The sequence below is a fragment of the Syngnathus scovelli genome, chromosome 11, assembly GCF_024217435.2.
Source record: "Syngnathus scovelli strain Florida chromosome 11, RoL_Ssco_1.2, whole genome shotgun sequence".
In the NCBI taxonomy this organism is placed as follows: Eukaryota; Metazoa; Chordata; class Actinopteri; order Syngnathiformes; family Syngnathidae; genus Syngnathus; species Syngnathus scovelli.
Genome location: NC_090857.1, coordinates 10,576,684 through 10,604,378, shown reverse-complemented (window position 1 = coordinate 10,604,378; position 27,695 = coordinate 10,576,684). Strand labels below are relative to the sequence as shown.

The 27,695-nt window shown below is 39.7% G+C and overlaps 2 protein-coding genes and 2 long non-coding RNA genes across 5 annotated transcripts; 2 read left to right on the top strand and 2 right to left on the bottom strand.

Annotated features, from left to right (window-relative positions):
- Nucleotides 1-437: 437 nt before the first annotated feature.
- Nucleotides 438-5,989, bottom strand: odad1 (outer dynein arm docking complex subunit 1). Its single transcript, XM_049733125.2, has 15 exons — nucleotides 5,879-5,989; nucleotides 5,522-5,602; nucleotides 5,130-5,226; nucleotides 4,877-5,066; nucleotides 4,611-4,736; nucleotides 4,421-4,534; nucleotides 4,245-4,312; nucleotides 3,620-3,792; nucleotides 3,420-3,554; nucleotides 3,195-3,277; nucleotides 2,954-3,122; nucleotides 2,677-2,813; nucleotides 2,262-2,365; nucleotides 2,071-2,161; nucleotides 438-1,984 (listed from the first exon to the last, which is right to left on the bottom strand). The coding sequence occupies exons 2-15, from the start codon at nucleotides 5,586-5,588 to the stop codon at nucleotides 1,889-1,891; spliced, it is 1,650 nt and encodes a 549-aa protein (XP_049589082.1). The 5' UTR covers nucleotides 5,589-5,602; nucleotides 5,879-5,989; the 3' UTR covers nucleotides 438-1,888.
- A 148-nt stretch (nucleotides 5,990-6,137) lies between these two features.
- tas1r3 (taste receptor, type 1, member 3) lies at nucleotides 6,138-10,804 on the bottom strand. The gene is made up of 8 exons (XM_049733128.1): nucleotides 10,436-10,804; nucleotides 9,930-10,230; nucleotides 9,459-9,815; nucleotides 8,362-8,766; nucleotides 8,085-8,288; nucleotides 7,788-7,908; nucleotides 7,200-7,570; nucleotides 6,138-7,090 (listed from the first exon to the last, which is right to left on the bottom strand). Exons 1-8 carry the CDS (start codon nucleotides 10,636-10,638, stop codon nucleotides 6,509-6,511), a joined length of 2,544 nt encoding a protein of 847 aa, XP_049589085.1. The 5' UTR covers nucleotides 10,639-10,804; the 3' UTR covers nucleotides 6,138-6,508.
- A 3,613-nt stretch (nucleotides 10,805-14,417) lies between these two features.
- On the top strand, nucleotides 14,418-17,133 carry LOC137840737 (uncharacterized). Of its 2 annotated transcripts, XR_011087707.1 has the most exons (4): nucleotides 14,418-15,245; nucleotides 16,096-16,212; nucleotides 16,436-16,592; nucleotides 16,883-17,133. It is a non-coding gene; the product is annotated as an uncharacterized lncRNA (long non-coding RNA). The 2 variants fall into 2 exon arrangements; XR_011087706.1 differs by having other exon boundaries at nucleotides 14,425-16,212; nucleotides 16,883-17,132.
- Nucleotides 17,134-23,152: 6,019 nt separating this feature from the next.
- LOC125977348 (uncharacterized) lies at nucleotides 23,153-27,411 on the top strand. The gene is made up of 5 exons (XR_011087708.1): nucleotides 23,153-23,260; nucleotides 23,968-24,072; nucleotides 24,779-24,883; nucleotides 25,496-25,804; nucleotides 26,880-27,411. It is a non-coding gene; the product is annotated as an uncharacterized lncRNA (long non-coding RNA).
- Nucleotides 27,412-27,695: the final 284 nt, after the last annotated feature.

The following is a 27,695-nucleotide window of genomic DNA, read 5'->3' as shown; positions in this document are numbered from 1 at the left end:
AAGCCTGTACCTCACTAAGAAACGAAGGTTAGTGAGGGTTTGCACACGGCCCGAATGTTGATTGTTTTAGTCAGGGTTCATTCAAGGTCGCAAACAGTCAGAAAGACGTTTGCCAGACATTCGCTAACAGTTTTAATAGTCTTCAACATTTTTTCTTGTCACAAAAGAAATTTTGGAAATGTTCAAAATTTCTTGGCGACAAGAAAATTGTTTGCAACTGTTTGCAACATTCCAATGTTTGCAAACTCTCGCGGCTCACTGAGATACAGGCTTAACACTAGCAAGCCTTAGCCTTTCACATTTATAAGTTTTCTTCTCTTAGATATTCACACTCAAACAAATGTTTCATCTAAATTTTAAACGTGACGATTAAAGCAGAATTGACACTTCAATCGTATTTTAATTGTTCACAACACTTTGTCCAAACGCTTAAGAACTCTAGGCGAACTTTTATTCCCAAATATAGTAACAAGCTTTGTGAATTGTTTCACGATGCCTGTGGTACAAATACAGCATCTTAAAAATAAATCACGTCTCGAGTTTTACAGGAAGCTGCTGTTTGGATAAGATGACATTTCAAAAGGCTGTACAATAAATGACCGAAATAGAGACTTGGACATATAAACAGTGTCTTACTCAAAGGTATGCTACAATACAAAAAAACATTCACTACGGTTAGAAATGTTTTTAAAGCAATGTTTTTAAAATTGTAAGGCATAGCCTAAAAGGGGAGGTGCTGCAGTTTGAAAATATAAAGGAAAGTGTTTCCAAAGCTGCTAAACCTCACCAAGTATATCTAGTATATTTTTAGACTACTGTATTGTCATTGTTTATTTGTGCATTTTTCCAATTGTTAGGCACGCTGCTGCTGCACCATGCAGAACATAAAACGTCTACAATCGAAACTTGTTCATCATTCCTCTGTCCTTTTTAATTTGGGTATCTCAGCGGCTTTAGGTGAAGCACAGGAGCTTTAGCACAATAAAAAAATATATATTGAGGCTTTACATTAATGTGTTATCATTTTTATTTACCAACAACAAAGTGGTCAAAATCAGTGGTTGTAGCGGAAATCCTCTGTTGCTAACCGATTAAGTCGAACAGAACAAGCGCACCCCACTGCAATGCTACAACTGAATTACCTGGAGGTGTGGAAATGTGTATTTTATACATTTCCTTTTTTCTATGTTTATATCATTTGATTATAGCGACATAAAATGACTAAATACAGCCAACACTAAAAGAACTTCAAAAGCCTCTGAGGTTATAAAAAATGTTCACCCCATGTCGAGAACGCCATAATCCAAATCTCAGCATGTCAATTAGACTGACAAAAGCTTTTTGCTGCCCCCAACCTTTGCGTTGGGGCATAGCAGCCCGTGTCACGTGGTGAAACAATATGTGCCCAAACCCAGATGGCCACAAACACATTAAAAAGCGCAGCTGGCAACCATAGCTCCCAAACTAATTAGACACAAATAAACAAATTGCAAGCAAAATTAGAAGGGACCTGAACCAAAAACGTCATCATTAAAAATTAATAAGAAAATTATTCTTTGAATTTCAATTTTCAAATGTGCTTTTAGGTGAAATTTCAACATGAAGTGAAAATGCACTTTTACTGTGATCTTAATTTGACCGCTATACTTTTAAATGCTGTTCGGAGCTTCAGTCATTTTAGCACACCCTGCTGTTCTGTAACAAGGAGCTGAACGACAAAATCTTCACGGATGCGTGAAGATCTTTAAGGACGTCTGCTTGTATGCCTTTCTATGACTCTTCCAGCCTCTCCTTATTTCCGCTGTTACTCAAGTCCATGCTGAAATCTCACCCAAACATTTCGGGAGTTGTGTATGTGTACAAACAACCTTGCGTCTGGATCCAGCGCTCAGATCTGTGCCATCGTTGTTTCCTCGAGAACACGTGGGCTCATTTTGAAGCTTTTTGTTGTCGACTTCAAGCTTGCATTCTCTCTTTGCAAAACCTGGAAGGAAAATGAAACCCGATATAACTGGCTTCTAAGTAACATAGACTATAAATTATATGTATATATTTTTAAATCTGACTCACTCCTTCCAATATTCTTCTACGGAGTTCCCCCTGAGAAAGAGGCCGCTCTTCCTCATCGACGACAAGCGAGTTGTCCGTTTCATAGTCCACACTGGGGAGGTCAGAGAACACTTCTGTCAGCACAAAGCATGTAACTGCAACTGTCCATGTAAAGAATGTTAAACAATCTTCTTTAAAATAAGAGCAAAAACCTTTGGATTGCAGTTTGAATGGTAATATTCTCCTGGAGTGTCTCTGGGTTTTGGTCAAAAAGAAATTTGGGCAGATCAGAGGGATTGTAGTCCTTGCCGATTTCCTGTAATAGTAAATAAAACTATAACAAACTAGAGCAAGTGTACACAGTGAATCGGATAAGTGGTATAGAAAATGCATGGAGAATAATAACATTCATTAGATTTTAAATCTTTTTCTCCCCAGAACTGTCTTTTTCGCTTTCTTGTTCAACATCATAATTTGACAGTGTTAGTTGTTGCTAGGCAGATTTTAGGGATTTAACTCTCTAACTGCCTATTAAAAAGAAACTTGTGTGTGACAGTCAAGGCCACTGTGCTGTTTGAATGACAAAGTATTGTCTCTTCACACATTCATTTCACAGATTAGCGTTACCTTGTTATCGAGGTAAGCTTGTATGGTGAGGAGCTGGTTGGTCTTCTGCTCCACTAAAGCCAAATAGGGCATAATATTGTTATCACTGATGGTGTCCTCCATGTCACACTCCACTTTAGAGACAATACTGCTCACTCCTGTGAAAATAGAACAAAACTCTTTCCTATTCTTTATTATATGTGTGTATACTCACTGGCCACATTATTAGGTACACATGCAGGTTGACATTTAAGCCATTGCTGCATTTGTTTGATGATCTCTTTAGTGCATGCCAGACCTGTTTTAACCTCATCCAGGACTTTACGTAAGACGACGGCACGGCTCTCAACGTCCTCAGTTTGTAAGTCAACGTCCGTCTTCCGCGCGTCTACGTCTCTCAGCCGAGTGTGATGGTCCTCTTCCTGTCGCAAACGCCTCTCTTGAAAGTGCTCCATCTCTTCCTGGATCTGTATTGGACACATGTTGGATAATACAAAGTAATATTGTGCTGGGTGGCCATGCTTTGTGATTCAACTCACATGATTGATTTGATCCCGCAGAGCTTCAGCTTTGTTGTTTTGCTCGTTGACAAAATTGAAAAGTGCAAAGTTACGGTCTTCAGCTGCACAAAGAAACAGCAAAACACACAACGTAAAACACACTGGACAATTTAGTACGTAGCAAAATACAGTAGAATTTCTGTATCAACTTTTTAAAAGTAACCAAAATAATAGAAATAGCTGTCATTATGATACTGTACGTACCCTGGATGAAACTGCTGACCAGCAATTCTGGGTTAGCCTCTCCAGTGATAGACTGAATCTTCTGGAAAAAGGTCTCCAAGTCATCTGGTGACTCCTTACTTGAGTCTGTAGTCCCGTCCTCATTCAAACCTGACGCTGTTTGATGTAAAAAAAAAGTTCTATTACAAGACACAACGAGGGAGAGGTAAAATTTCTCTAACCGGCATCTGTCCCCTCCTGGCCCAACATCTCGCTGTATTTGGTTGTGAAGAAGTCTTTGAGGCCGGACTCGTGTGAAATAATCCTCTCCAGTTCTCTCATCTCCGTGCTGTACTGGGCAAGCTCCTTCTCTGCTTTCTCTCGCATTATCGCCAACTTGGACTGAGCCTCTACCCTAAATCCACAAAATATGGTCTTGGTCTGCAGGTCGTCAACCGTGGTTGTCCAGGTTTAAGACCTCTGTGCTTCTTCTACCATTGCCGATGGAGCTCAATGCTGCCACATGCTGTCAACTGCAAGGTACTTTCTTGACTCCACTGTGCTCTTGGCAATTACTGTAATGCAGCGACTCTTATTTCCCTTCTCACAGGAAAAAAAAAACGCAAATTCAGCTTCTTTATTTATTTTAATGATGATGATAATGATGATGAACTCACCGACATTACTGGATTGAAAAATAAAATAAATGTAAAGCACGGACCAGATAACTAGAATGGAAAATAAATTATTTCACCTGACACCACCAAGATGATTCTGAGATCTCGTATTTGCACCTTAGAGTCAAAATACAGAGTATTTCGATAAAAAAAAAAAAGAAGAAAAAAAAGTGTTTACTGCAATACAAACCTTGCATCGTGGGCCGCAGTCGATAGAGTGATTATTTCAGCAGTCTTCTTCCTGAGACCTTGGAGCTCCTGTGGGAAGCAACCAATCACAATGAAGAGCCAGCGAATAAGGTCTTTTATTTAACAGCCATGTTGCTAGCATGCTGCAGTGCCTTAGAAATGTGCTGAGATTCTCACCTGGACCAGCCTGTCGTGCATCCGCTGGAAACGAACGCGTTCAATATGGAGAGTCTGCAGCTCCTCCCGGAGGTGGCTGTTCTTAGTCAGCTGTTCATTGAATCGGGTTAAGACCTGAGAAGACATGAGGATGTGTCTTTTTATGCCGTTATGTGAAGCTATGCAGCTAAAGATGAGCTCTGATATTCACTCCTTGCAGTTTATTCTCCAAGGTGCGCATGGCCTCCTGATTCTGCCTGTGGGCAGATCTTTGGGTGTCACTTGTGTTGGCATTCTCTTTCCTCAGCTCTTTTAGCTTCATCTCCATCTTTGAGATCTGCCCACACGACACATAAAACTTTTTTTTTTTACATTATTACACAACTGGGCGAACATGCCATCTCTATTTACAAGGTCAATTTTCTATAAAATGTCCTCTTTAGGGGTATGCTGAAACTACAATTACAGAGCATTCACCTCTTTTTGCAGCTCTTTTTGATGTTGTGTTTCTTTCTCCAGCTCCTCCTCTAGGCGATCTCTTTGCTCCATCAGCACTTGAAGGCTGTCTGCATCCTTTTTGTCCCTCTTTTGACGAGACAAGCTCTTACAAGCACTGAGCTTATGCCTAAGCTCCTCCTGCTCGGCACTCAGCTCCTCTATCTCCTGCCTTTCAAAACAAAAAACAGTCATTTGGGTTTAAAAGAATGAAAAAAAAAACTTTTCTTCTCACTGTTGTTTCCGTAATTGCTGCCGGGCCTGAATGCTGTAAGCCTGCCGGTCTGCATCCATGATTCGGTACTGTCTCAGCAACTTGGCTTTCTCTAATTCTGTTGGGAAAAAAAATGACACACTAGCCTCTACACACATATTCAAAGTACGTACGTATATCTTGTCATTATGAACACATTTTGACACTCACAGTTCACTTTTTTTAGGTACAGCTCTACTATCCAGTGAGATCTAATCCAAGAGTGGTGTCGAAATGTATATTTGAAAAGAAATAACTTTTTTTTTTTTTTTTTTTTTACAGCTTTTGTATTAGATCTCATAGGGCAACAGTACCCAATGCAATGGTATGATATATATTTGTTTAGAAACAAAATTATCTCAAAATTACCTTACCTGTACCATCAGCATCTACATCACTACTGTCTGAATGGGCACTTCTCGTTACTCTTCCCCTGGACATGCTTATACAGCACTCTAAAATAGGATATAAAGGGTTACAACATTTCATAATTCTATTAAAAGCTGCCCTCGGCGTCTTGTCGTTTTTCCTCTTCACATTTGAATTTACCGGATGCTTATCTAGCAGTATGGGAAGCTCAATCGATGACGTTGTAATTACCCAGGTAAAAGCAATATGACGACGTTTTAAATGCCAATTGCTGTCGGCAGTAAAACAGTTAAAATACTCGGCTAAAAGTTATAATATCAGTAAAGATTTCCGTTTGTAAAATAAATATAAACCAATCCTACCTGATTTAAAAAAGTGAAAATCCGAGGCCTTCTCTCCGTAAAACTTGCCGAGTAGAGGGGCTTGAGTTGTTAGCAACTGTCACCAAGTCACTTAAAACTTCATTTCCCAGAATGCACCGCGCAAGAAGCAATCGTTGGTGGTGCAGGTGAACTTGTTAACTCGTCAATTATTTTTTTTAGGCGTTTGTCAGTTTTATTGTACATTCAAGATGTATTTTGATTTACATTCGAAATTATGGTAGACAAAAATATTAATATCTACAACGACACCAAATGAGGTTTTATTTGTGCCAAATCCACCTAGCATACCTGATTGTGAAGTGGACAAAAGCTGTAGAGGTGGAAAATGATAAAGTAGTATGGTCCGTACATGTTTTTTTGAGTTATGAGATGTGTAAAAAAAAAAAAGAAAAAAAAAAAAGAAATATCTCAGATGAATCTGATTGTTTTGGTCTATTTTCTGTAAATAAAGATGTATTTGTAAAATCGCACCATTGATGCAGTTTACATATGTGCAAGAATGACCATTGACAAATGTAGATATAATATAGCAACATTAGTAATAGTAATTAGTAACAATTGACCACATAAAATGAATTTTACTACCCACGTGGAATACAGCCTTGTTATTTATTGGTCTTGCTGAGGTTGTGGGTCCTCATTAGCCGGCATCGTACCCTCCAAAAAAGTGCAAAAGTACTCCATGGTGTTGAGCTCAGGTTTCCTCAACAGTAGGTGACATTTTGGGAAATAGTAACCTGCCACTAGTCCGAAGTTGCCTAACAGATTGATGCCAATCAAAATAGTATACCTTTTCCTTTCATCCAGACCCATATAGATTGGAATAAAGGTCACCCAAGTTATGCAATAAATGAGAGTGGAAAAGGTGATGTCGCGGGCAAGGTAGTATTGATGCGGAGGTTTTGTTGCCATGAAGGTGCACATAAATGACAGAAGGGCCATTAAAACATTGAGGCCTTGCATCAAGGCCAGTCCAACCATCGGTATCATCGGACATGACAAGAAGGCCCTGAGGAAATTTATTTCCATATGGGCCACATGCTCCGTCAACGAGGGCCCTTCTTGGATAAACCAGCTGCCAAAACCGGCCTGCACAGCGCAGCAGATGAGCAAAAACAGCCAGCAAGCGGGACCTCGAAGTGTCTGTAGATGAGAGGTGGCCTTGTCGTGGAATTCTGTTATGATGAATATCTGCATTGCAAGACGAGCGAAAAAATACTTTTCAGTTCCAGTACAGTTCATATAGAATTAAAATGGTGGGTTTTGCAGCTGTACAATATGACCTAATGTCATTCCTCACCTGCAGGGAAATGGCTGTGATAACAGAGAGAGCAATGGTTTGGAAAATGGAGATGAGGGGCAGCTGAAGGCGACACACTGTGTCCCCTGGCTGCCTCAGGAAGAGCTCCATGCTGAGGCAGGCTCCCATCAAGCTGAACAGCACCACAAAACTCAAGGGCCCACCAGAGGCTGCCACCATGGGGGTCCGCCAGTGCCGGAGCAGCACGACACCTACAGCGACCTGACATAGCAGCAGCAGTGCCCCGCCCAATGCCAGATGAAGTGCGACGGGTTTGTCCCAGGACAAAACATCAAAGGTAGGTTCAGAGCAGTTCGTGCTGAGACTCTGAGACCATTGGCCTTCAGGGCATGGAGTACACTGGATGTCCTCTAAGTATTGGAAAGCCTCAAATCAGATGGTGTTGTAAATTCTTTGACATGTCAGCATGAGCAAAGGTTCTGCTTTTTTCACCCTCAAATGTGAACAGACAGCATGTAGAGAGCAACTGACCTCAAACCTTAAATTAAATTTCATTGTTTCATTGCCCTCCCTTGCTTAGCATTGTGTTTAGCTTATTCTTTGTATTTGTGTGTTCACAAACGTTACCTTTGTTGGCCTGATAAGTGCCCGGCTCACAGTCAATGCAATCAAAACAGCACGAATGAAAGCCTTTGACTCTGCGGACTTGGCCCATCCCACATGCCGCTGAGCAGGTGGATTCAGGTACCTGCAAAAGTCATGACATTGCACTTTTGCACTTTTCCATCACTCCAGACCAAAATACATTGATTCCCAAAATGTGTTCATCAATAAGGGTGAGGAATCTTTTATGAAGACATCTAGGTACTATTTTAAATAGAGAGAAAAAACATATCTCCCCTGCAAGTATTTCTTTTCAATTACCTGTAAGTTTTCAGTGTGCCATTTGAAGAGAGATTTGTTGATAGACAGCTCTTTATTAAAGCTTCCAACAACTCTAAATTCTAAATGTGACTCGGGCCAGATCCACTCGATCACATCGTAACCCATATTAGGGTTTCCGCTACTGTCAAACACTAAATGTTGTCCATTAATATCAAAAGCTGTGTTCTGTAACACTCGTAACAACTGCAAAAGACAAAAAATGAATAGAGGTTAATTTGTGAGCAACAAAACCAGAATGGCCTTAATGTAGGATCACCTTCCAAGGTAGAATTCTGGTCTCAGCATCCCAATTGCAGGTAGTCGAGTTGCATCCCAACATGTTGTGCAATGAGAGTGCCACACTGTAAATGGCGGCGTACACACTAAAAGACGCTCTTTGCACTGCAGCATCCATGACTATGCTCACGTTTGCAGGGGATAAGTTCCAACATTCTGGACAGGGATCGTTGAGCTTTGGTGCATCATTGGACGTCATCCTCTCGGCGCTCAGTTTTGTAAAAAGCGTCTCAGTGTAGGCTGGTAGCAGATCCAAGGTATGCGTTTTGTAGGTGAATCCGATGATCGTACCGATGGTTTGAATATCGGGGATGGATGTCAGGCGATTGTGAACGACCCAACTTTCGCTGGCAATCCACACGCCTTTTATTTTCCTCTTGATAACCTGTGAATGCATGCATGCATCAATTAGGATTATGGATGATTGTGCCAAAATTTAGGCAATTAACATTTTTATTTTAATATGTTTTTCATTTTTTTATTAAAATTAATTTTGTTGTCCAATTATGAATACAAAAATAGTTCAAATTTAGAGCGAACCAATTTGGCAAGACATTTGCCATATATATTCAAACTCTCCACTGGGTGGCACACTAACACCAGCATCAATAAGAGCAGGGGTTTTCAACTGGTTTTGTCCACGATTATAACCAAGAAGCGACTCGAGGATCACTGCTTTTTTTTCTTTGCACCAAAGGAGGATAGACCTATACTATTATAATATTTGCTATTTATTTGCATCTGTATGTCTATTTTGGGAATCTCAGCTACATTTGATATAATTTGGATGGGTAAATGATTCATAAAATTAGCTAGAAAATAAATCAAGTATAAATAATACATTTATTTTTAAAAAGGTTCCAATTATTTTTCAATTCCAATTTCGAAGACCACCTGCAATACTGTCACGAACCGTTAGAGGGCCACAGACCAAGAGTTGACAATTCCTCAACATCAGAGGGTTTGCACAACTTTGCTATCGAGACTCGGATTGAAGAAAAAGTGATTTTGAAAAGAAATTGATAATTTATTTGATAGTTACTTGCATGTTTTGCATGATAATAAGTCTTTACTAGCCTCTTCAAAGAAGACTTCAGCCGGGCCTGATAAAGCAAAGACCACCACCACTTTGACATTGGTGGCCTGGATGTTGTCAATGATATTTTTGACCACTTCTACAGGGTCACTGTAGATCGGTATCATGCCCTGATAGGCCACGCATATCGACATGGTCTCAGTTCTTTTGGTGAACTCCAGTGCGCCTTGTTGGCCGTACTCTTCATCACTGCCCACCACTGCCACCCAGTTCCAAGCAAACTCCTTTAGCAGAAGCGCAATGGCGTCAACCTGCCATGTGTCACTGGGCACTGTGCGGAAGAACGATGGGTAGACGAGCTTGTTGCTGAATTTGTTGCTGGTGGCAGCAAAGCTGATCTGAAGTGAAATCAACATACTTTAAATAAATTAATAATTCCAGTCATTCTACTATGCACTGATCACATTATTGTTAAAAAAATAAAAATAATAAAACTCAATGAGCAACCAAACCTGCGGAATCAAAAAGAATCCCAGAAGCTTTCCAATGACCGACACCATCTCAGAGTTAGAGGGCCCAATCACGGCTACCACACTGGTCTCGTAGTCGGTGTAGTTGCACTCCACAGACAGCTCACCGCTGTTTTTTGCAGTCAAGAAAGACAAAGTGGGCCTTACAACAACGGCGGTTTCTTTGCACGTGTTGTGGATTTCATAACCCAGCTTGATGCCGGGGAGCAGCGCTTGGTTGGCGTTGATTTCATCCACCGTGTATTTCATCACTAACGCACGGCCCAGTTCCAGTTTATCCAAACTGGAAAAAAATGCAAAATAAAAGCCTTGTTATATCCATTAAAGGTCTTAAAAAACATTTTTAAAAAAAGATTTCACAACATGCAGCAGAATTTCACTTACAAATTCTGGTTGTTTTTTTTATGTAATATTCTCTAGCAGAGTTTTCATTCACTGCAGCAAAAGTGACTTGAGGATTAAAAAAAATGAAAAGCACAAAAATATACCTTTCGCAGCGGATGTCATTTGGCTCCGTCCTCTCGCTGAGGTTGTTGCTCAGCTGGTTGATGGCAAAAAGGCCACCCAGCATAATGTCTCCAGATAAATTGAAAATGTTGGTGGTAATGTTCTGAAACCATGCAGGTGAAGTCACGCAACACGTCAGCCTCATCGTCCAGCACAGAACCAGCAGATTCAAACATACAGCCATGATTTATTATAAGTAGCGTCGAATGAGGCAGGAGGGATGAGCTCAGCGCTTGCAAGTGTACCATGAAAGTTTTTGGTATGCAAAGTCCCCTGTAAGATGAGCGTAGCTTCGCCCCCCCAGGAAGTATTTGGTGAGGTAGTGAAGTGCTCATCTCACGAACTAAAGGGAGTTGGTAGCTCATAAGTAGCCCTAAGTAGCTTCAAGCATTTCACTGCCACTCTCAATTGAAATTTACTGTCAAATTAAACGTTTAATAGGAGAATTATTATTATTTTTATTTATCTAAAACAATCACATAACTTTACTTTAGGAAAGGCAACTTGTTTAACCCTTTCAGAAGCAGACACTTGATCACAAACAATGCAGCAAAACATGTAGATTGACAATATGACGATAATCACCAGCATATATTATTTATCCTCTACGAAAACAACTAACGATGGAGCCATTAACTCACTATGCACATTTCTTGTCCAAATATCTCATGTATTATCAAATACAAAAAATAATAATCAAATAACTGTGTGAATAGGTGAGTCAGGGGACATCATAAAATATCTGTTGCTTCTTCTTCATATGGGCGGGGCTTAACTTTCCGCTGTATTTTCCTAACATTTGTTTATGGCTTGATATTCGATTCCCTTCTCAGCAGATGAGATGAGGGCACGTTTTTTTTCTTGAAATTGCATGCATGCCTATGCATTGTAACCGAATACTCAAATGAGATTCATGTAGAAAATACAAACAATAACAAACAAAAAAACAATCTGGGCCCCTAAGTGAAATAATGCAAATGTATATTGAATTCCTTCTCGGGTTTAGTTGTTTTTGTTTTCCCCTGATTGTCTTGGTTTGCATGAATGTTTGCATAGAAAGTTCCACCATGCAAGCAAATTGATACATTTCCTTCCAATATATTTACATATAGATATACACAAGACATTGGATACTCTTCTAATAACCACATGCTCATTTTATTTACTTCATCTTCGTTAATTTTGCTTTTCTCCGAAATTGCTGCATGTCCTCACTTGTATACTTGTGATTTCAGTGTTTGCAGACAACCATCATCAGTTTTAATCACGTAGCTTTTCGACTGCTTTGAAGCTTTATCAGCTCCAGGAAGGGCTTGTTCAGAGATAAAAAGAAGGCATTCTCCTCGCTATCTCATTTTGGTATCTTGACGTAAGCCTGGTGATGAAACTCAATGTTTTTCTTTAATACACCAGCAACTTTTTTGTTCTTTTCGCCTACTGAACTGTAAAGCATGAAGCGGACATGGCGCCAGTCTTTATTTCATTTGAAGTAACATTGTCCATTGCTCATCAACTACTTTTGTACAATTTGTGTTTCATTTGCAATGGCACATGACCAAACCCAGAAACCAAGTGAGCCGTGACTGTCATTACCATTAGCTATTGTGACGGTAGTTTCAATCAGCACTATTTGGCAAAATGGCCACCCCCTGAGATGGATAAAAAAAAGAGTAGGATTTGCTGCCTAATTAATATTCTACAAATGTAATTTTAACCAGAAGCACATTTTTTAACTGTTAGGAATGGATAGAAAGAAATGCTTCGACTTAACTCACCATTCACTACTCACCATTGGATCCACTTATGGTATATAAGATCAGTTTCCGGTGACCCTTTCTAAAAACTGAAATGGCTCTTCATCCACCAGTGCACCGTGGACTCTTGCTGTCTGTAGCTCAGCCACTAGGTGTCAGATGTGTTTCTTTTATCTGCTTTACCTGCAGAGCTCGCTCACTCACTTTGGTAGTGAGGTTTATAGCAAAAAAAAAAAAAAATATCCAAAACCATATAGCTAGTGAACATTTATTTGAATAAAAGCAGTAGGCCTGATGTGTGGTGCTGCAAGAAAGGCCCAAAATTTTGCAGCTGCACCTGTGTGGTCATCTGATAAGAGGCCTTGAATCTGAAAAAACATGTTTTACCCTGCTCGTCTGCAATTGTATACACTTTAATCTGCTAAGGGGGGCTAAATGATTGCGCAACACATCTCAGTTCGAGACAGCACTTTTGCAAAAACACTTCTATTTTCCCAGAATGTGCTCTTGCATGAGAAAGGCCCAAGAATACCAGCCACTCTCTTTCTCTGCTTCCTTTTAGCCCTCTTTCCTGTCATTACTCGCCCCTGCCCGCCTAGTGGCCGGATCAGACTCGCTCTCTAATCTCCATCGCTGGCTTGAGAAACACTGGGCCCGTTGTTGACATGCTGGCCGCTTACCCCCACAGGCGCTGACAAATTATTAGCCGGCCTGTTCTGGCCGCAGAATGCTAATATGCGCTCGGCTCTCTGCCGAAAATTCTGGAGAAAGTGTGGAAAAGACAAGCACCTGTTGTTGTGTAATGGGAAACTCTCAGGAGGGATTTTATGGAAAGATATGTTTCAGTCTGAGTACATAATGTGGCAGGCGCCATAACTGAGGAGACGAGCAGAGATTTACCTCATAATCTTTATCTTCAACTAAGAGGTTGTGTTGATTTCAAATATAAAGTGATGTCTGCAACACTGCCATCTACAGGATCTGTTAGTCATTACAGTAGGCTGCATTAAAGCTACATCGAAGGCCAAGTCCGTCAATGGCTAATTTAATAGTTGACATCCGCATTATTGTTTTTTTTTTTTTTTTTTTTTGCAGATGTTTTTTTCTCTCAAAACCTTCGCTAGCTTTCTGTCTGTAATGCAACACAAACCTTGTTCCTGTCGAATATATTTGTCGTCGGCATGAAGCAATTGGGTTCGGGTTAACGACTTGAATTCATCTGTGGCAATGAATTAGTTAATCATAAATATCCAACTCAAGATAATTTGGAAGAGCCTCATAATATTTGAAATGGTTAAAAAAGACTGTCAACAGTATTTTGCCCCAAAATGAGAAAAAAATGTGACCTAAAATACAAAGAATGCAATGGGAAGCAATGCTTTGTGACTTTTGATATTAAAATTATTCTTAGAACATTTTTTTCCCTCCAACACAATTGCAACACACGCTTTGAACCTGTAAAGGGTTAAATAAAGCATCTCTTCTCCTCCCCCTCCCGTCTGTAAAACTTGTTCTTCTTCGTGTCTTTTAGCCTGCGTGTGTGCATATGTGCTTGGTGAGTGTGTTGCAACTTTGTGTGCTCATATGCAGAGATGCAAACGCGATATATGAAGAAGAACAACCACTATTTATGCACGATACAATGAAATCTGATACAAGAGCTGAATCAAATATCCAAATTTAATTACAAGATAAATATTAGCCAATTTTATAAATACTCCAACTAATACTATTTTTAAATGATTTGTGACTTTTTAATAAATATAGAAGGACACTGTATTGACTAATAACCTGCAGGTCAGGAATGCTTTGTTACCCTTGAAAGACATTCTCAGTTCGCATTGGGGACTGATGGTGGTCATCAGCTCACTTGCTCCAGCAGTGCTCTATAGGCTTTGTGCATTGGGAATTTTTATGGGGTCGTTGAAAATGTTAAGTATAAGAAAATGGAAGTATTTTACCTTGTGCTCAAAGCTCACAAGGACACTTGTGTTTTTGGGGAGGACGTTTATTACGATAGCCAACAATCTGCTGCAGCTATTAGTGTCGCATATAGTCACATTCCAGTTAATCCATCCATTCTTAACCTGTTCAAGATTTGGGGGGGGTGAAAGGCAGATTCTATTTGATTCTGGCTACAGATTTTATGTTGTGTGTGTGTGTGTGTGTGTGTGTGTGCGTGTGTGTGTGTGTGTGTGTGTGTGTGTGTGTACTTGTTTTTATTAGTATGGGGGGTCCGAAGACAGGGAGCCCACCAACAAAGTGGGGCCCTGTGTCGTTGTGGGGTCCAAAATCATGGACCCCACTCGGGAAACCACTCTAAAACAGCTTGAAATGCTCTAACAACATGCCTCACGAATTTTTTTCACTTACCCCTCATGGTCGCAATGTTGAGAATTGTGTGTGTGAAGTGTGTGTGCTCAGTAGCGGCCCCCCGACCATGGCAAGTGGTATTGCAAGTATACACACTACCGGAAGTGTGTGTGATTCAACCAATCAGGGCACCTCGTGATCCGAGTGTTGATTAAGAAAATAAAATGCTATTTCCTGTAGATTTAAACCAGGTAATTATTATTTTAGTAACCATAGCAGCTAAAATAATACTGTAAAGATAAAATTCCTGCATTACAATTGCAATTTATCTACGTTATTTAATATTCATTACACTTGCTTTATAAAAATACGCTCATTCTATTAGGCTTATTTTAAAAACTGTCTCGTGCATTTTTCATGTTCTAAACATAAAAATAAAGGTATAAATAAATAGTAATTTATTCTTTACCATCAGTTTACATATTAGTTAAATCAGCATCTCGTGCATTTTTCATGTTCTAAACATAAAAATAAAGGTATAAATAAATAGTAATTTATTCTTTACCATCAGTTTACATATTAGTTAAATCAGCAGGTATTGCATGTGTTAGCTTCATGCGGCTAAAACCACCAGCTTAACGTCACTTCGCCACGTGTGACGCCGCCAGACTGAGACTGCTCCGCGACGAAGACACGCTGCTCATAACGAAACACAACATACACGGTGAGTAAATCAACTGCATGTAAATACTAAGTACAAGAAACTGATGTAGAAATGCTTTTTGTCCAGACCCCGAGGGGTTTATATGCAATGATTATGGCTTCGGATTCGGTATATTGTCACTCGGATGGCGTAACGTTTTCCCCTCAGACAGTCCGGCTTTTTAACTTGTTATTCATCTTAGCTTGCAGTGGTTTTAAAAACAATGGTGTAAAAGAGAACGACAGAATGTATAATTGCTCCGTGTTATATTCAGGATGATTTCGATGTGCTAATGTTTCATAATTGCTAAGCCCAGAACCGGACTCTGGCCGTAATTGCCGAAACCACTTCAAAACTCGTCAAACACGTGTGTGCTCAGTGTTATGATATATCTGCATGTCTTCTGTATTTCTCGGTGGTTTTCTATCAGAATGCTTTCTTTAAATAACACAAGCATTCTGACGCAAATAAAACTATCCGGAAACTAGCTTATTGGCTAATTAGCTACCGCTAATCAGGATGCTACGTTCACTTTTCAAACACAAACATAATAAAAACGAGTTGGTAGCTCCTGAAAAGTATAACGAGTTATACTGGTAAAACTATTGAAATAACTTTTCTTTGGATGCAGCACCTGGTTGGAACTGTGACTAGTTAAAAGTAACAAAGCTCAGCTTCAAACCGACAAACATTTTCATTAATATATCAGTATTTTCTGAAAAATATTCTTTCTTTAATCACTCTTGTTCTGTTAGTTCTCAGGCCAGGCTTATTCCTTCAGTCTTTATACAGTGGATGATTACAAATCTTTTAAAATTAATATAGAGTGCTTGTTAAAGTTCTCTCTGCCATGTTTTGAATTATTTTTTAGAGCCAGAAATGTCCAAAAGGAAAGCAAGAAAAAAGCCTGCTGATGAAGCAGCCTTTTACATTTAATCCTCAAAGGACAAACCTGGACTAGTGGAAAGATTTATTGATGATCAAAAAGGTAATAAACTCATTTTTAGACCATTTATCCATTAAGTATATATTTATTTATTTTATAAAACAACACAGAAAACAATCAAATTCAGATTGGTTGTTGTATTTCTGTTTCTAAGCGAGAACTTAGTATTAAAATTGTAAGATAACACCACAATTATTTGGTTAAAGGTGTATCTTAAAGAAATATTTTCTCATAACCAATGGTTTTATATAAAATGTCCTTGCAGGAAGAGGCGTGTTTGCTACCCAGCACTTTGAACAAGGAGAGTTCATCTTATAATACAGGGGTCAACTTCTGTCAGCAGAAAAATGCCAAACAAGCAAGTACTCTGAAAAGGAGAGTACATTTCTCTTTGACTTTGAATGGCAGAATCATTACTGGTGGTATGTATATCCAAATATTTTCTATACAATAATTATGAACTCTAGAAAGAGACTGGAATAAAATACCCTAAATTAGTGAGTCACTCAGAAGCAATATTTCAATAACACATCAGGATTGTGGCATTAACAATTTTTTTTATTTAGTGCTATGATGTTCAAAAAGACATTGTTTCCCTCTCAACTTTTCTTTTGAAATGTTGCAAGTTTTTATTTCTGTAAGCCAACTTTTATTTTACTAAAAAACTAGTTATATGATACAAAATGTTTGATTTCTGTTTTTTCTTTCCTAGTATTGATGCATCAACAGAGGATGGCTCTCTTGGAAGATTAGTGAATGACAACCACAAGTCTCCAAACTGCACCATGAAAAAAATAGTAAATGACGAGCCCCATTTGTGCCTTTTTGCCATCAAAAACATAGAAATGGGAACTGAAATCAATTACAACTATGGTGATTCTAAATGGCCATGGCGTGAAAAAGTAAGTCAGTAAGATCAAGTATGCAAGTTGGAATATTAATTTGTTATTAAAAAAAGGAAGATTTTTGTCTCTTTTATTTGAATTACTCTCAGTATGATGTTGGTAAGTTATTTGTGGTTTTGATTCCAGGTGACAGGTTCTCAGGCTCCTGTTGACGGTGCGCTGCCTGAACCAGCCAGAACTTGGCAGGACTCTGGCCCTGATGATAACATCAAACAAGATGCCAGCCAACAGGTAACATTCAGTTAGACTTTGTTGTAAGAAATAAACTTTGTAGACCTTTTCTTGTTCTCTTAGTTTACAGCTTTTAGTTGGAAAGCTGTTCTTTAGTCAGAAGGTATCTTAAACAGCATTCAGCCAACCATTGGATCACATGGTTTTAGTGGTTCTCCTCATAGAGCCCAAACGAACCAGTGGCACACACACCTATAGAAGGATTGTTGAAACATGCGCCCATGGGTGTCCAACCAAGCCAATCATTCACACACACATAACAGATTTCTGATGGCTACTTGTGGGGCCCTCCGTATGGATCTAAAGTTGTCTTGGTTATTCCAACCAAGCCAATCATTCACACACACACAATAACAGATTTCTGATGGCTACTTGTGGGGCTCTCCGTATGGATCGAAAGTTGTCTCATGTTTTTAGATCATATTTTGGTTATGGACATTATGGAGGCTGATTATATTACAGCTATAGTTCCACACATCCTCAACAGCAAAACGACTAAAGTGTCATGCTGAAGGATGCTCCACTACATCCATAAAGATGCTGTTATAGGACCTGATTAGACATCAGGTCTGACTGGAACACTTTAGTTAGAAAAGCTTGTTTGGTTTTGGGGACTAACTTCACATGATTTAACTATACAGGTCTTGAGTCTGTCATTTGTGGTGTCTGTATGATGTTGGTAAGTTATTTGTGGTTTTAATTCCAGGTGACAGGCTCTCAGGCTCCTGTTGACGGTGCTCTGCCTGAACCAGCCAGAACTTGGCAGGACTCTGACCCTGATGATAACATCAAACAAGATGCCAGCCAACAGGTAACATTCAGTTAGACTTTGTTGTAAGAAATCAACTTTGTAGACCTTTTCTTGTTCTCTTAGTTTACAGCTTTTAGTTGGAAAGCTGTTCTTTAGTCAGAAGGTACCTTAAACAGCATTCAGCCAACCATTGGATCACACGGTTTTAGTGATTCTCCTCATAGAGCCCAAACGAACCAGTGGCACACACACCTATAGAAGGATTGTTAAAACATGCGCCCATGGGTGTCCAACCAAGCCAATCATTCACACACACAACAGATTTCTGATGGCTACTTGTGGGGCCCTCCGTATGGATCTAAAGTTGTCTTGGTTATTCCAACCAAGCCAATCATTCACACACACACAATAACAGATTTCTGATGGCTACTTGTGGGGCCCTCCGTATGGATCGAAAGTTGTCTCATGTTTTTAGATCATATTTTGGTTATGGACATTATGGAGGCTGATTATATTACAGCTATAGTTCCACACGTCCTCAACAGCAAAACGGCTAAAGTGTCATGCTGAAGGATGCTCCACTACATCCATAAAGATGCTGTTATAGGACCTGATTAAACATCAGGTCTGACTGGAACACTGTAGTTAGAAAAGCTTGTTTGGTTTTGGGGACTAACTTCACATGATTTAACTATACAGGTCTTGAGTCTGTCATTTGTGGTGTCTGTATGATGTTGGTAAGTTATTTGTGGTTTTAATTCCAGGTGACAGGCTCTCAGGCTCCTGTTGACGGTGCGCTGCCTGAACCAGCCAGAACTTGGCAGGACTCTGACCCTGATGATAACATCAAACAAGATGCCAGCCAACAGGTAACATTCAGTTAGACTTTGTTGTAAGAAATAAACTTTGTAGACCTTTTCTTGTTCTCTTAGTTTACAGCTTTTAGTTGGAAAGCTGTTCTTTAGTCAGAAGGTACCTTAAACAGCATTCAGCCAACCATTGGATCACACGGTTTTAGTGGTTCTCCTCATAGAGCCCAAACGAACCAGTGGCACACACACCTATAGAAGGATTGTTGAAACATGCGCCCATGGGTGTCCAACCAAGCCAATCATTCACACACACATAACAGATTTCTGATGGCTACTTGTGGGGCCCTCCGTATGGATCTAAAGTTGTCTTGGTTATTCCAACCAAGCCAATCATTCACACACACACAATAACAGATTTCTGATGGCTACTTGTGGGGCCCTCCGTATGGATCAAAGGTTGCCTCATGTTTTTAGATCATATTTTGGTTATGGACATTATGGAGGCTGATTATATTACAGCTATAGTTCCACACATCCTCAACAGCTAAACGGCTAAAGTGTCATGCTGAAGCATGCTCCACTACATCCATAAAGATGCTGTTATAGGACCTGATTAGACATCAGGTCTGACTGGAACACTTTAGTTAGAAAAGCTTGTTTGGTTTTGGGGACTAACTTCACATGATTTAACTATACAGGTCTTGAGTCTGTCATTTGTGGTGTCTGTATGATGTTGGTAAGTTATTTGTGGTTTTAATTCCAGGTGACAGGCTCTCAGGCTCCTGTTGACGGTGCTCTGCCTGAACCAGCCAGAACTTGGCAGGACTCTGACCCTGATGATAACATCAAACAAGATGCCAGCCAACAGGTAACATTCAGTTAGACTTTGTTGTAAGAAATAAACTTTGTAGACCTTTTCTTGTTCTCTTAGTTTACAGTTTTTAGTTGGAAAGCTGTTCTTTAGTCAGAAGGTACCTTAAACAGCATTCAGCCAACCATTGGATCACACGGTTTTAGTGGTTCTCCTCATAGAGCCCAAACGAACCAGTGGCACACACACCTATACATGGATATTTGAAACATGCGCCCATGGGTGTCCAACCAAGCCAATCATTCACACACACATAACAGATTTCTGATGGCTACTTGTGGGGCCCTCCGTATGGATCGAAAGTTGTCTTGGTTATTCCAACCAAGCCAATCATTCACACACACATAACAGATTTCTCATGGCTACTTGTGGGGCCCTCCGTATGGATCGAAAGTTGTCTTGGTTATTCCAACCAAGCCAATCATTCACACACACATAATAACAGATTTCTGACGGCTACTTGTGGGGCCCTCCGTATTGACCGAAGGTTGTCTCATGTTTTTAGATCATATTTTGGTTATGGACATTATGGAGGCTGATTATATTACAGCTATAGTTCCACACATCCTCAACAGCAAAACGGCTAAAGTGTCATGCTGAAGGATGCTCCACTACATCCATAAAGATGCTGTTATAGGACCTGATTAGACATCAGGGCTGACTGGAACACTTTAGTTAGAAAAGCTTGTTTGGTTTTGGGGACTAACTTCACATGATTTAACTATACAGGTCTTGAGTCTGTCATTTGTGGTGTCTGTATGATGTTGGTAAGTTACTTGTGGTTTTAATTCCAGGTGACAGGCTCTCAGGCTCCTGTTGACGGTGCGCTGCCTGAACCAGCCAGAACTTGGCAGGACTCTGACCCTGATGATAACATCAAACAAGATGCCAGCCAACAGGTAACATTCAGTTAGACTTTGTTGTAAGAAATAAACTTTGTAGACCTTTTCTTGTTCTCTTAGTTTACAGCTTTTAGTTGGAAAGCTGTTCTTTAGTCAGAAGGTACCTTAAACAGCATTCAGCCAACCATTGGATCACACGGTTTTAGTGGTTCTCCTCATAGAGCCCAAACGAACCAGTGGCACACACACCTATAGAAGGATTGTTAAAACATGCGCCCATGGGTGTCCAACCAAGCCAATCATTCACACACACAACAGATTTCTGATGGCTACTTGTGGGGCCCTCCGTATGGATCTAAAGTTGTCTTGGTTATTCCAACCAAGCCAATCATTCACACACACACAATAACAGATTTCTGATGGCTACTTGTGGGGCCCTCCGTATGGATCGAAAGTTGTCTCATGTTTTTAGATCATATTTTGGTTATGGACATTATGGAGGCTGATTATATTACAGCTATAGTTCCACACATCCTCAACAGCTAAACGGCTAAAGTGTCATGCTGAAGGATGCTCCACTACATCCATAAAGATGCTGTTATAGGACCTGATTAGACATCAGGTCTGACTGGAACACTTTAGTTAGAAAAGCTTGTTTGGTTTTGGGGACTAACTTCACATGATTTAACTATACAGGTCTTGAGTCTGTCATTTGTGGTGTCTGTATGATGTTGGTAAGTTATTTGTGGTTTTAATTCCAGGTGACAGGCTCTCAGGCTCCTGTTGACGGTGCTCTGCCTGAACCAGCCAGAACTTGGCAGGACTCTGACCCTGATGATAACATCAAACAAGATGCCAGCCAACAGGTAACATTCAGTTAGACTTTGTTGTAAGAAATAAACTTTGTAGACCTTTTCTTGTTCTCTTAGTTTACAGCTTTTAGTTGGAAAGCTGTTCTTTAGTCAGAAGGTACCTTAAACAGCATTCAGCCAACCATTGGATCACACGGTTTTAGTGGTTCTCCTCATAGAGCCCAAACGAACCAGTGGCACACACACCTATACATGGATATTTGAAACATGCGCCCATGGGTGTCCAACCAAGCCAATCATTCACACACACATAACAGATTTTTGATGGCTACTTGTGGGGCCCTCCGTATGGATCGAAAGTTGTCTTGGTTATTCCAACCAAGCCAATCATTCACACACACATAATAACAGATTTCTCATGGCTACTTGTGGGGCCCTCCGTATGGATCGAAAGTTGTCTTGGTTATTCCAACCAAGCCAATCATTCACACACACATAATAACAGATTTCTGAAAGCTACTTGTGGGGCCCTCCGTATTGATCGAAGGTTGTCTCATGTTTTTAGATCATATTTTGGTTATGGACATTATGGAGGCTGATTATATTACAGCTATAGTTCCACACATCCTCAACAGTTAAACGGCTAAAGTGTCATGCTCAAGGATGCTCCACTACATCCATAAAGATGCTGTTATAGGACCTGATTAGACATCCAGAACTGACTGTAACACTTTAGTTAGAAAAGCTTGTTTGGTTTCGGGGACTAACTTCACATGATTTAACTATACAGGTCTTGAGTCTGTCATTTGTGGTGTCTGTATGATGTTGGTAAGTTATTTGTGGTTTTAATTCCAGGTGACAGGCTCTCAGGCTCCCGTTGATGGTGCGCTGCCTGAACCAGCCAGAACTTGGCAGGACTCTGACCCTGATAATAACATCAAACAAGATGCCAGCCAACAGGTAACATTCAGTTAGACTTTGTTGTAAGAAATAAACTTTGTAGACCTTTTCTTGTTCTCTTAGTTTACAGCTTTTAGTTGGAAAGCTGTTCTTTAGTCAGAAGGTACCTTAAACAGCATTCAGCCAACCATTGGATCACACGGTTTTAGTGGTTCTCCTCATAGAGCCCAAACGAACCAGTGGCACACACACCTATAGATGGATATTTGAAACATGCGCCCATGGGTGTCCAACCAAGCCAATCATTCACACACACATAAAAGATTTCTGATGGCTACTTGTGGGGCCCTCCGCATGGATCGAAAGTTGTCTTGGTTATTCCAACCAAGCCAATCATTCACACACACATAATAACAGATTTCTGATGGCTACTTGTGGGGCCCTCCGTATGGATCTAAAGTTGTCTTGGTTATTCCAACCAAGCCAATCATTCACACACACATAATAACAGATTTCTGATAGCTACTTGTGGGGCCCTCCGTATGGATCGAAGGTTGTCTCATGTTTTTAGATCATATTTTGGTTATGGACATTATGGAGGCTGATTATATTACAGCTATAGTTCCACACATCCTCAACAGTTAAACGGCTAAAGTGTCATGCTCAAGGATGCTCCACTACATCCATAAAGATGCTGTTATAGGACCTGATTAGACATCCAGAACTGACTGGAACACTTTAGTTAGAAAAGCTTGTTTGGTTTTGGGGACTAACTTCACATGATTTAACTATACAGGTCTTGAGTCTGTCATTTGTGGTGTCTGTATGATGTTGGTAAGTTATTTGTGGTTTTAATTCCAGGTGACAGGCTCTCAGGCTCCTGTTGATGGTGCGCTGCCTGAATCAGCCAGAACTTGGCAGGACTCTGACCCTGATGATAACATCAAACAAGATGCCAGCCAACAGGTAACATTCAGTTAGACTTTGTTGTAAGAAATAAACTTTGTAGACCTTTTCTTGTTCTCTTAGTTTACAGCTTTTAGTTGGAAAGCTGTTCTTTAGTCAGAAGGTACCTTAAACAGCATTCAGCCAACCATTGGATCACACGGTTTTAGTGGTTCTCCTCATAGAGCCCAAACGAACCAGTGGCACACACACCTATAGATGGATTGTTGAAACATGCGCCCATGGGTGTCCAACCAAGCCAATCATTCACACACACATAACAGATTTGTGATGGCTACTTGTGGGGCCCTCCGTATGGATCTAAAGTTGTCTTGGTTATTCCAACCAAGCCAATCATTCACACTCACATAATAACAGATTTCTGATGGCTACTTGTGGGGCCCTCCGTATGGATCGAAGGTTGTCTCATGTTTTTAGATCATATTTTGGTTATGGACATTATGGAGGCTGATTATATTACAGCTATAGTTCCACACATCCTCAACAGCTAAACGGCTAAAGTGTCATGCTGAAGGATGCTCCACTACATCCATAAAGATGCTGTTATAGGACCTGATTAGACATCCAGAACTGACTGGAACACTTTAGTTAGAAAAGCTTGTTTGGTTTTGGGGACTAACTTCACATGATTTAACTATACAGGTCTTGAGTCTGTCATTTGTGGTGTCTGTATGATGTTGGTAAGTTATTTGTGGTTTTAATTCCAGGTGACAGGCTCTCAGGCTCCTGTTGATGGTGCGCTGCCTGAATCAGCCAGAACTTGGCAGGACTCTGACCCTGATGATAACATCAAACAAGATGCCAGCCAACAGGTAACATTCAGTTAGACTTTGTTGTAAGAAATAAACTTTGTAGACCTTTTCTTGTTCTCTTAGTTTACAGCTTTTAGTTGGAAAGCTGTTCTTTAGTCAGAAGGTACCTTAAACAGCATTCAGCCAACCATTGGATCACACGGTTTTAGTGGTTCTCCTCATAGAGCCCAAACGAACCAGTGGCACACACACCTATAGAAGGATTGTTGAAACATGCGCCCATGGGTGTCCAACCAAGCCAATCATTCACACACACATAACAGATTTCTGATGGCTACTTGTGGGGCCCTCCGTATGGATCTAAAGTTGTCTTGGTTATTCCAACCAAGCCAATCATTCACACACACACAATAACAGATTTCTGATGGCTACTTGTGGGGCCCTCCGTATGGATCAAAGGTTGCCTCATGTTTTTAGATCATATTTTGGTTATGGACATTATGGAGGCTGATTATCTTACAGCTATAGTTCCACACATCCTCAACAGCTAAACGGCTAAAGTGTCATGCTGAAGGATGCTCCACTACATCCATAAAGATGCTGTTATAGGACCTGATTAGACATCAGGTCTGACTGGAACACTTTAGTTAGAAAAGCTTGTTTGGTTTTGGGGACTAACTTCACATGATTTAACTATACAGGTCTTGAGTCTGTCATTTGTGGTGTCTGTATGATGTTGGTAAGTTATTTGTGGTTTTAATTCCAGGTGACAGGCTCTCAGGCTCCTGTTGACGGTGCTCTGCCTGAACCAGCCAGAACTTGGCAGGACTCTGACCCTGATGATAACATCAAACAAGATGCCAGCCAACAGGTAACATTCAGTGCGACTTTGTTGTAAGAAATCAACTTTGTAGACCTTTTCTTGTTCTCTTAGTTTACAGCTTTTAGTTGGAAAGCTGTTCTTTAGTCAGAAGGTACCTTAAACAGCATTCAGCCAACCATTGGATCACATGGTTTTAGTGATTCTCCTCATAGAGCCCAAACGAACCAGTGGCACACACACCTATAGAAGGATTGTTGAAACATGCGCCCATGGGTGTCCAACCAAGCCAATCATTCACACACACATAACAGATTTCTGATGGCTACTTGTGGGGCCCTCCGTATGGATCTAAAGTTGTCTTGGTTATTCCAACCAAGCCAATCATTCACACACACATAACAGATTTCTGAAATATGGTTTCTTGTGGCTTCTTTGTTGTAAATTTTGGAGCCTTTTCCATGTTTTATATGTAAAATGTCCTGTGATATAAGGTTTTGGCATATTTCAGAGGATGTGTACAGCACCGGTCGTCTACCAGTTAAGATATTGGACAGAAATTTTAATTATTTTGAGCAAAGAAATTCTAGTCTTTATATTAATACAGCATATAAGAGTAGCTTGCAGAAACTAACAACACATTTCTTTTAATTCCCTCCATAGAGCTATCAATTATCAAAGGAGTTTCTCAAAGTGGACTACTCAGACAGTGATGATACTGACAATGATTCCCAAAAGGACTGCTCTGTACCTCTGCAAATCAATCTGCTCAAAACAAGAGTATATTAAATTTGACCAAGCATTCTTATACAGGTGCAGTTAATTTTTGTTTTAGAATATTGCTATACTGTGTTTTTTTTCTGTACTTAAAAATCATCATTTCAGATGGGCTGATCCCAGAAGTGATAGAAGTGACCTCTTGTACCTCCGCATCTCGTGGCCCAAGTAATGAAAAGTCTGCCAAAAAGGGAGGTGAGTTTAGAGTAATCCTTTTCAATATATAACTTTATCACAGTTGCTTTTAAATTGCCCAATTGTTACTACTGTATCAGTATCTAATTATCCTCACATATGCTGCTTACTAAGATTTAGATGACCCAAGCAAGATATATTAAACACCACTTGACTTTTTTTCTTAGACATGTAAGGTCTAAACTTTTGAATTTTGTCATAAAATGAAAATTGACCCATCCTTTCTCATGTGAGTTACAGGTCATTGCTAACCTTGATTATATGTGAGATGTTTGTTTACATCTATTTTTAAATAGAGGTAATGTATACATGACACATTTACCTCAAAAGAGAGAAAGAAAAATTGCTCTAGATTAACCTATTAGTGAATATGCAAATTCACACATTGTCACACCAAGGCAGATACCATTCTTATACAGCTTGCATTTAATTTTTTACACACTATATATTTCCAAATTTACTTTTATCATCTTTGTTTGTCCATGTGTAGCACGTTATCAAAGCAAATTCCCCATACATGTAAAACACTGTCTGAAAAAAGTTTTTCTCTGATTTTTATTTTTTATTTTCCCTGATTTTGCAACAACTTGTATCTGTTCTTAATGGTTTTGTCAGAGAAATGGTGCATCCCAATGTGCTGCCATGGTGGAGTTTGACTGCCTGTGCAACCTCTGTAGGGTCCAGGAATTGCTTCATCTACCAGCAGTGACATTCTGGTCAAATGCAAAACTGCTTAAAAGTAATCAAGAAAATGAGAGACCTCTTTCCCCCACCACCAAAACTGGGGGCATTCTAATGTTACCCTTTTGTGCATCTATTTTTAATTTTGTTAATATCAAAACAGCTGACACTGAAGACCACCTAGCAACTTAAATGACCGGATTAATATCTCAGATATTAACTGATTTACTTATGTCTATTGTAGGCTCATCACTGTTGACAAAGATAGTTGACGTTATAAAATATCTCATTTGAATTATATTGTCGGATAATTGTACATAAAGTGAATGTATTCTTTATGCAATTTTGTTCTAATTAAGTTGTAAACTAAAAAGTGCTCTTCCTATGCCCTTAGGTAACGGAAAAGTTGTGAAAAGAAGCTGGACCCCAGAGGAATGTGCTGCAGTAAATAAACATTCAAGGAAGTATATATTGACAAATCAGGTTCCTGGTAAGCTTGACTGCGAGAGATGCATTGCTGCAGAACCACAAGCACCGAGCTGTTAAGTACTTTGTCAAAAAGAGAATAACCACCATGAGGAGAAAATATGAGTGAAACAGCTTCCCTTAACAGAGATAGAAACACATGACTGGTCCTGTTTCACCATTTGTTCACTATTTGTTTGTGATTTTTTTTATGCTCCACTTCTCCTGTTCGTAAATGTTAGATTAAATAAGTTCCTTTATTCATTGGCTACATTTGTAATGTGTCCATTTAAAATTTTGACTCGACAATTATTACTTGTAAATCCTGTGTACTTTATAGTTAGCTAAAATGCAGAATTTAAATATTTTAAAATGTACCAATATGACTGAACAAATTGAAGAATATTAAGACTGTGACCAAGGAAAATGGACCAGAATCTGAATAAAGACTTCAGAATGTATTTTAGAATGCACATTTCAATGTATATCTAGTATATTTAGCCAGATGAAAGTATTAATAACACTAACAAAATTTTTAGGTTTTCTCAAATGATTAAGTCCACACAAATGCATGTTTGGGTTAGATTAGGGTTGGGGTTGAACTTGATAGATCCTCTTTATAAAGGCAGACCTAACAAGTCTTAAATCTTAACAGCAAGCTCCATAACTGGCTAAAAAAATAATGTGTGTATAGGTAGACCTCTTAAGGTTGAAATATTAAAAGCGATCCCCATAACTGACTAAA

What these genes read in the sequence shown, in the direction of transcription:
- odad1 (XM_049733125.2), bottom strand. Translation starts at nt 5,588, where the DNA reads ATGTCCAGGGGAAGAGTAACGAGAAGTGCCCATTCAGACAGTAGTGAT. An exon ending in TGGAGAATAAACTGCAAGGA is followed by an intron (nt 4,535 to 4,610) that starts GTGAATATCAGA and finishes ATGTCTTCTCAG; the next exon opens with GTCTTAACCCGATTCAATGA. An exon ending in AAGCTTACCTCGATAACAAG is followed by an intron (nt 2,366 to 2,676) that starts GTAACGCTAATC and finishes TTACTATTACAG; the next exon opens with GAAATCGGCAAGGACTACAA.
- tas1r3 (XM_049733128.1), bottom strand. Translation starts at nt 10,638, where the DNA reads ATGGCTGTATGTTTGAATCTGCTGGTTCTGTGCTGGACGATGAGGCTG. An exon ending in CCAGAATTCTACCTTGGAAG is followed by an intron (nt 8,289 to 8,361) that starts GTGATCCTACAT and finishes TGTCTTTTGCAG; the next exon opens with TTGTTACGAGTGTTACAGAA. An exon ending in GGCACACTGAAAACTTACAG is followed by an intron (nt 7,909 to 8,084) that starts GTAATTGAAAAG and finishes TGACTTTTGCAG; the next exon opens with GTACCTGAATCCACCTGCTC.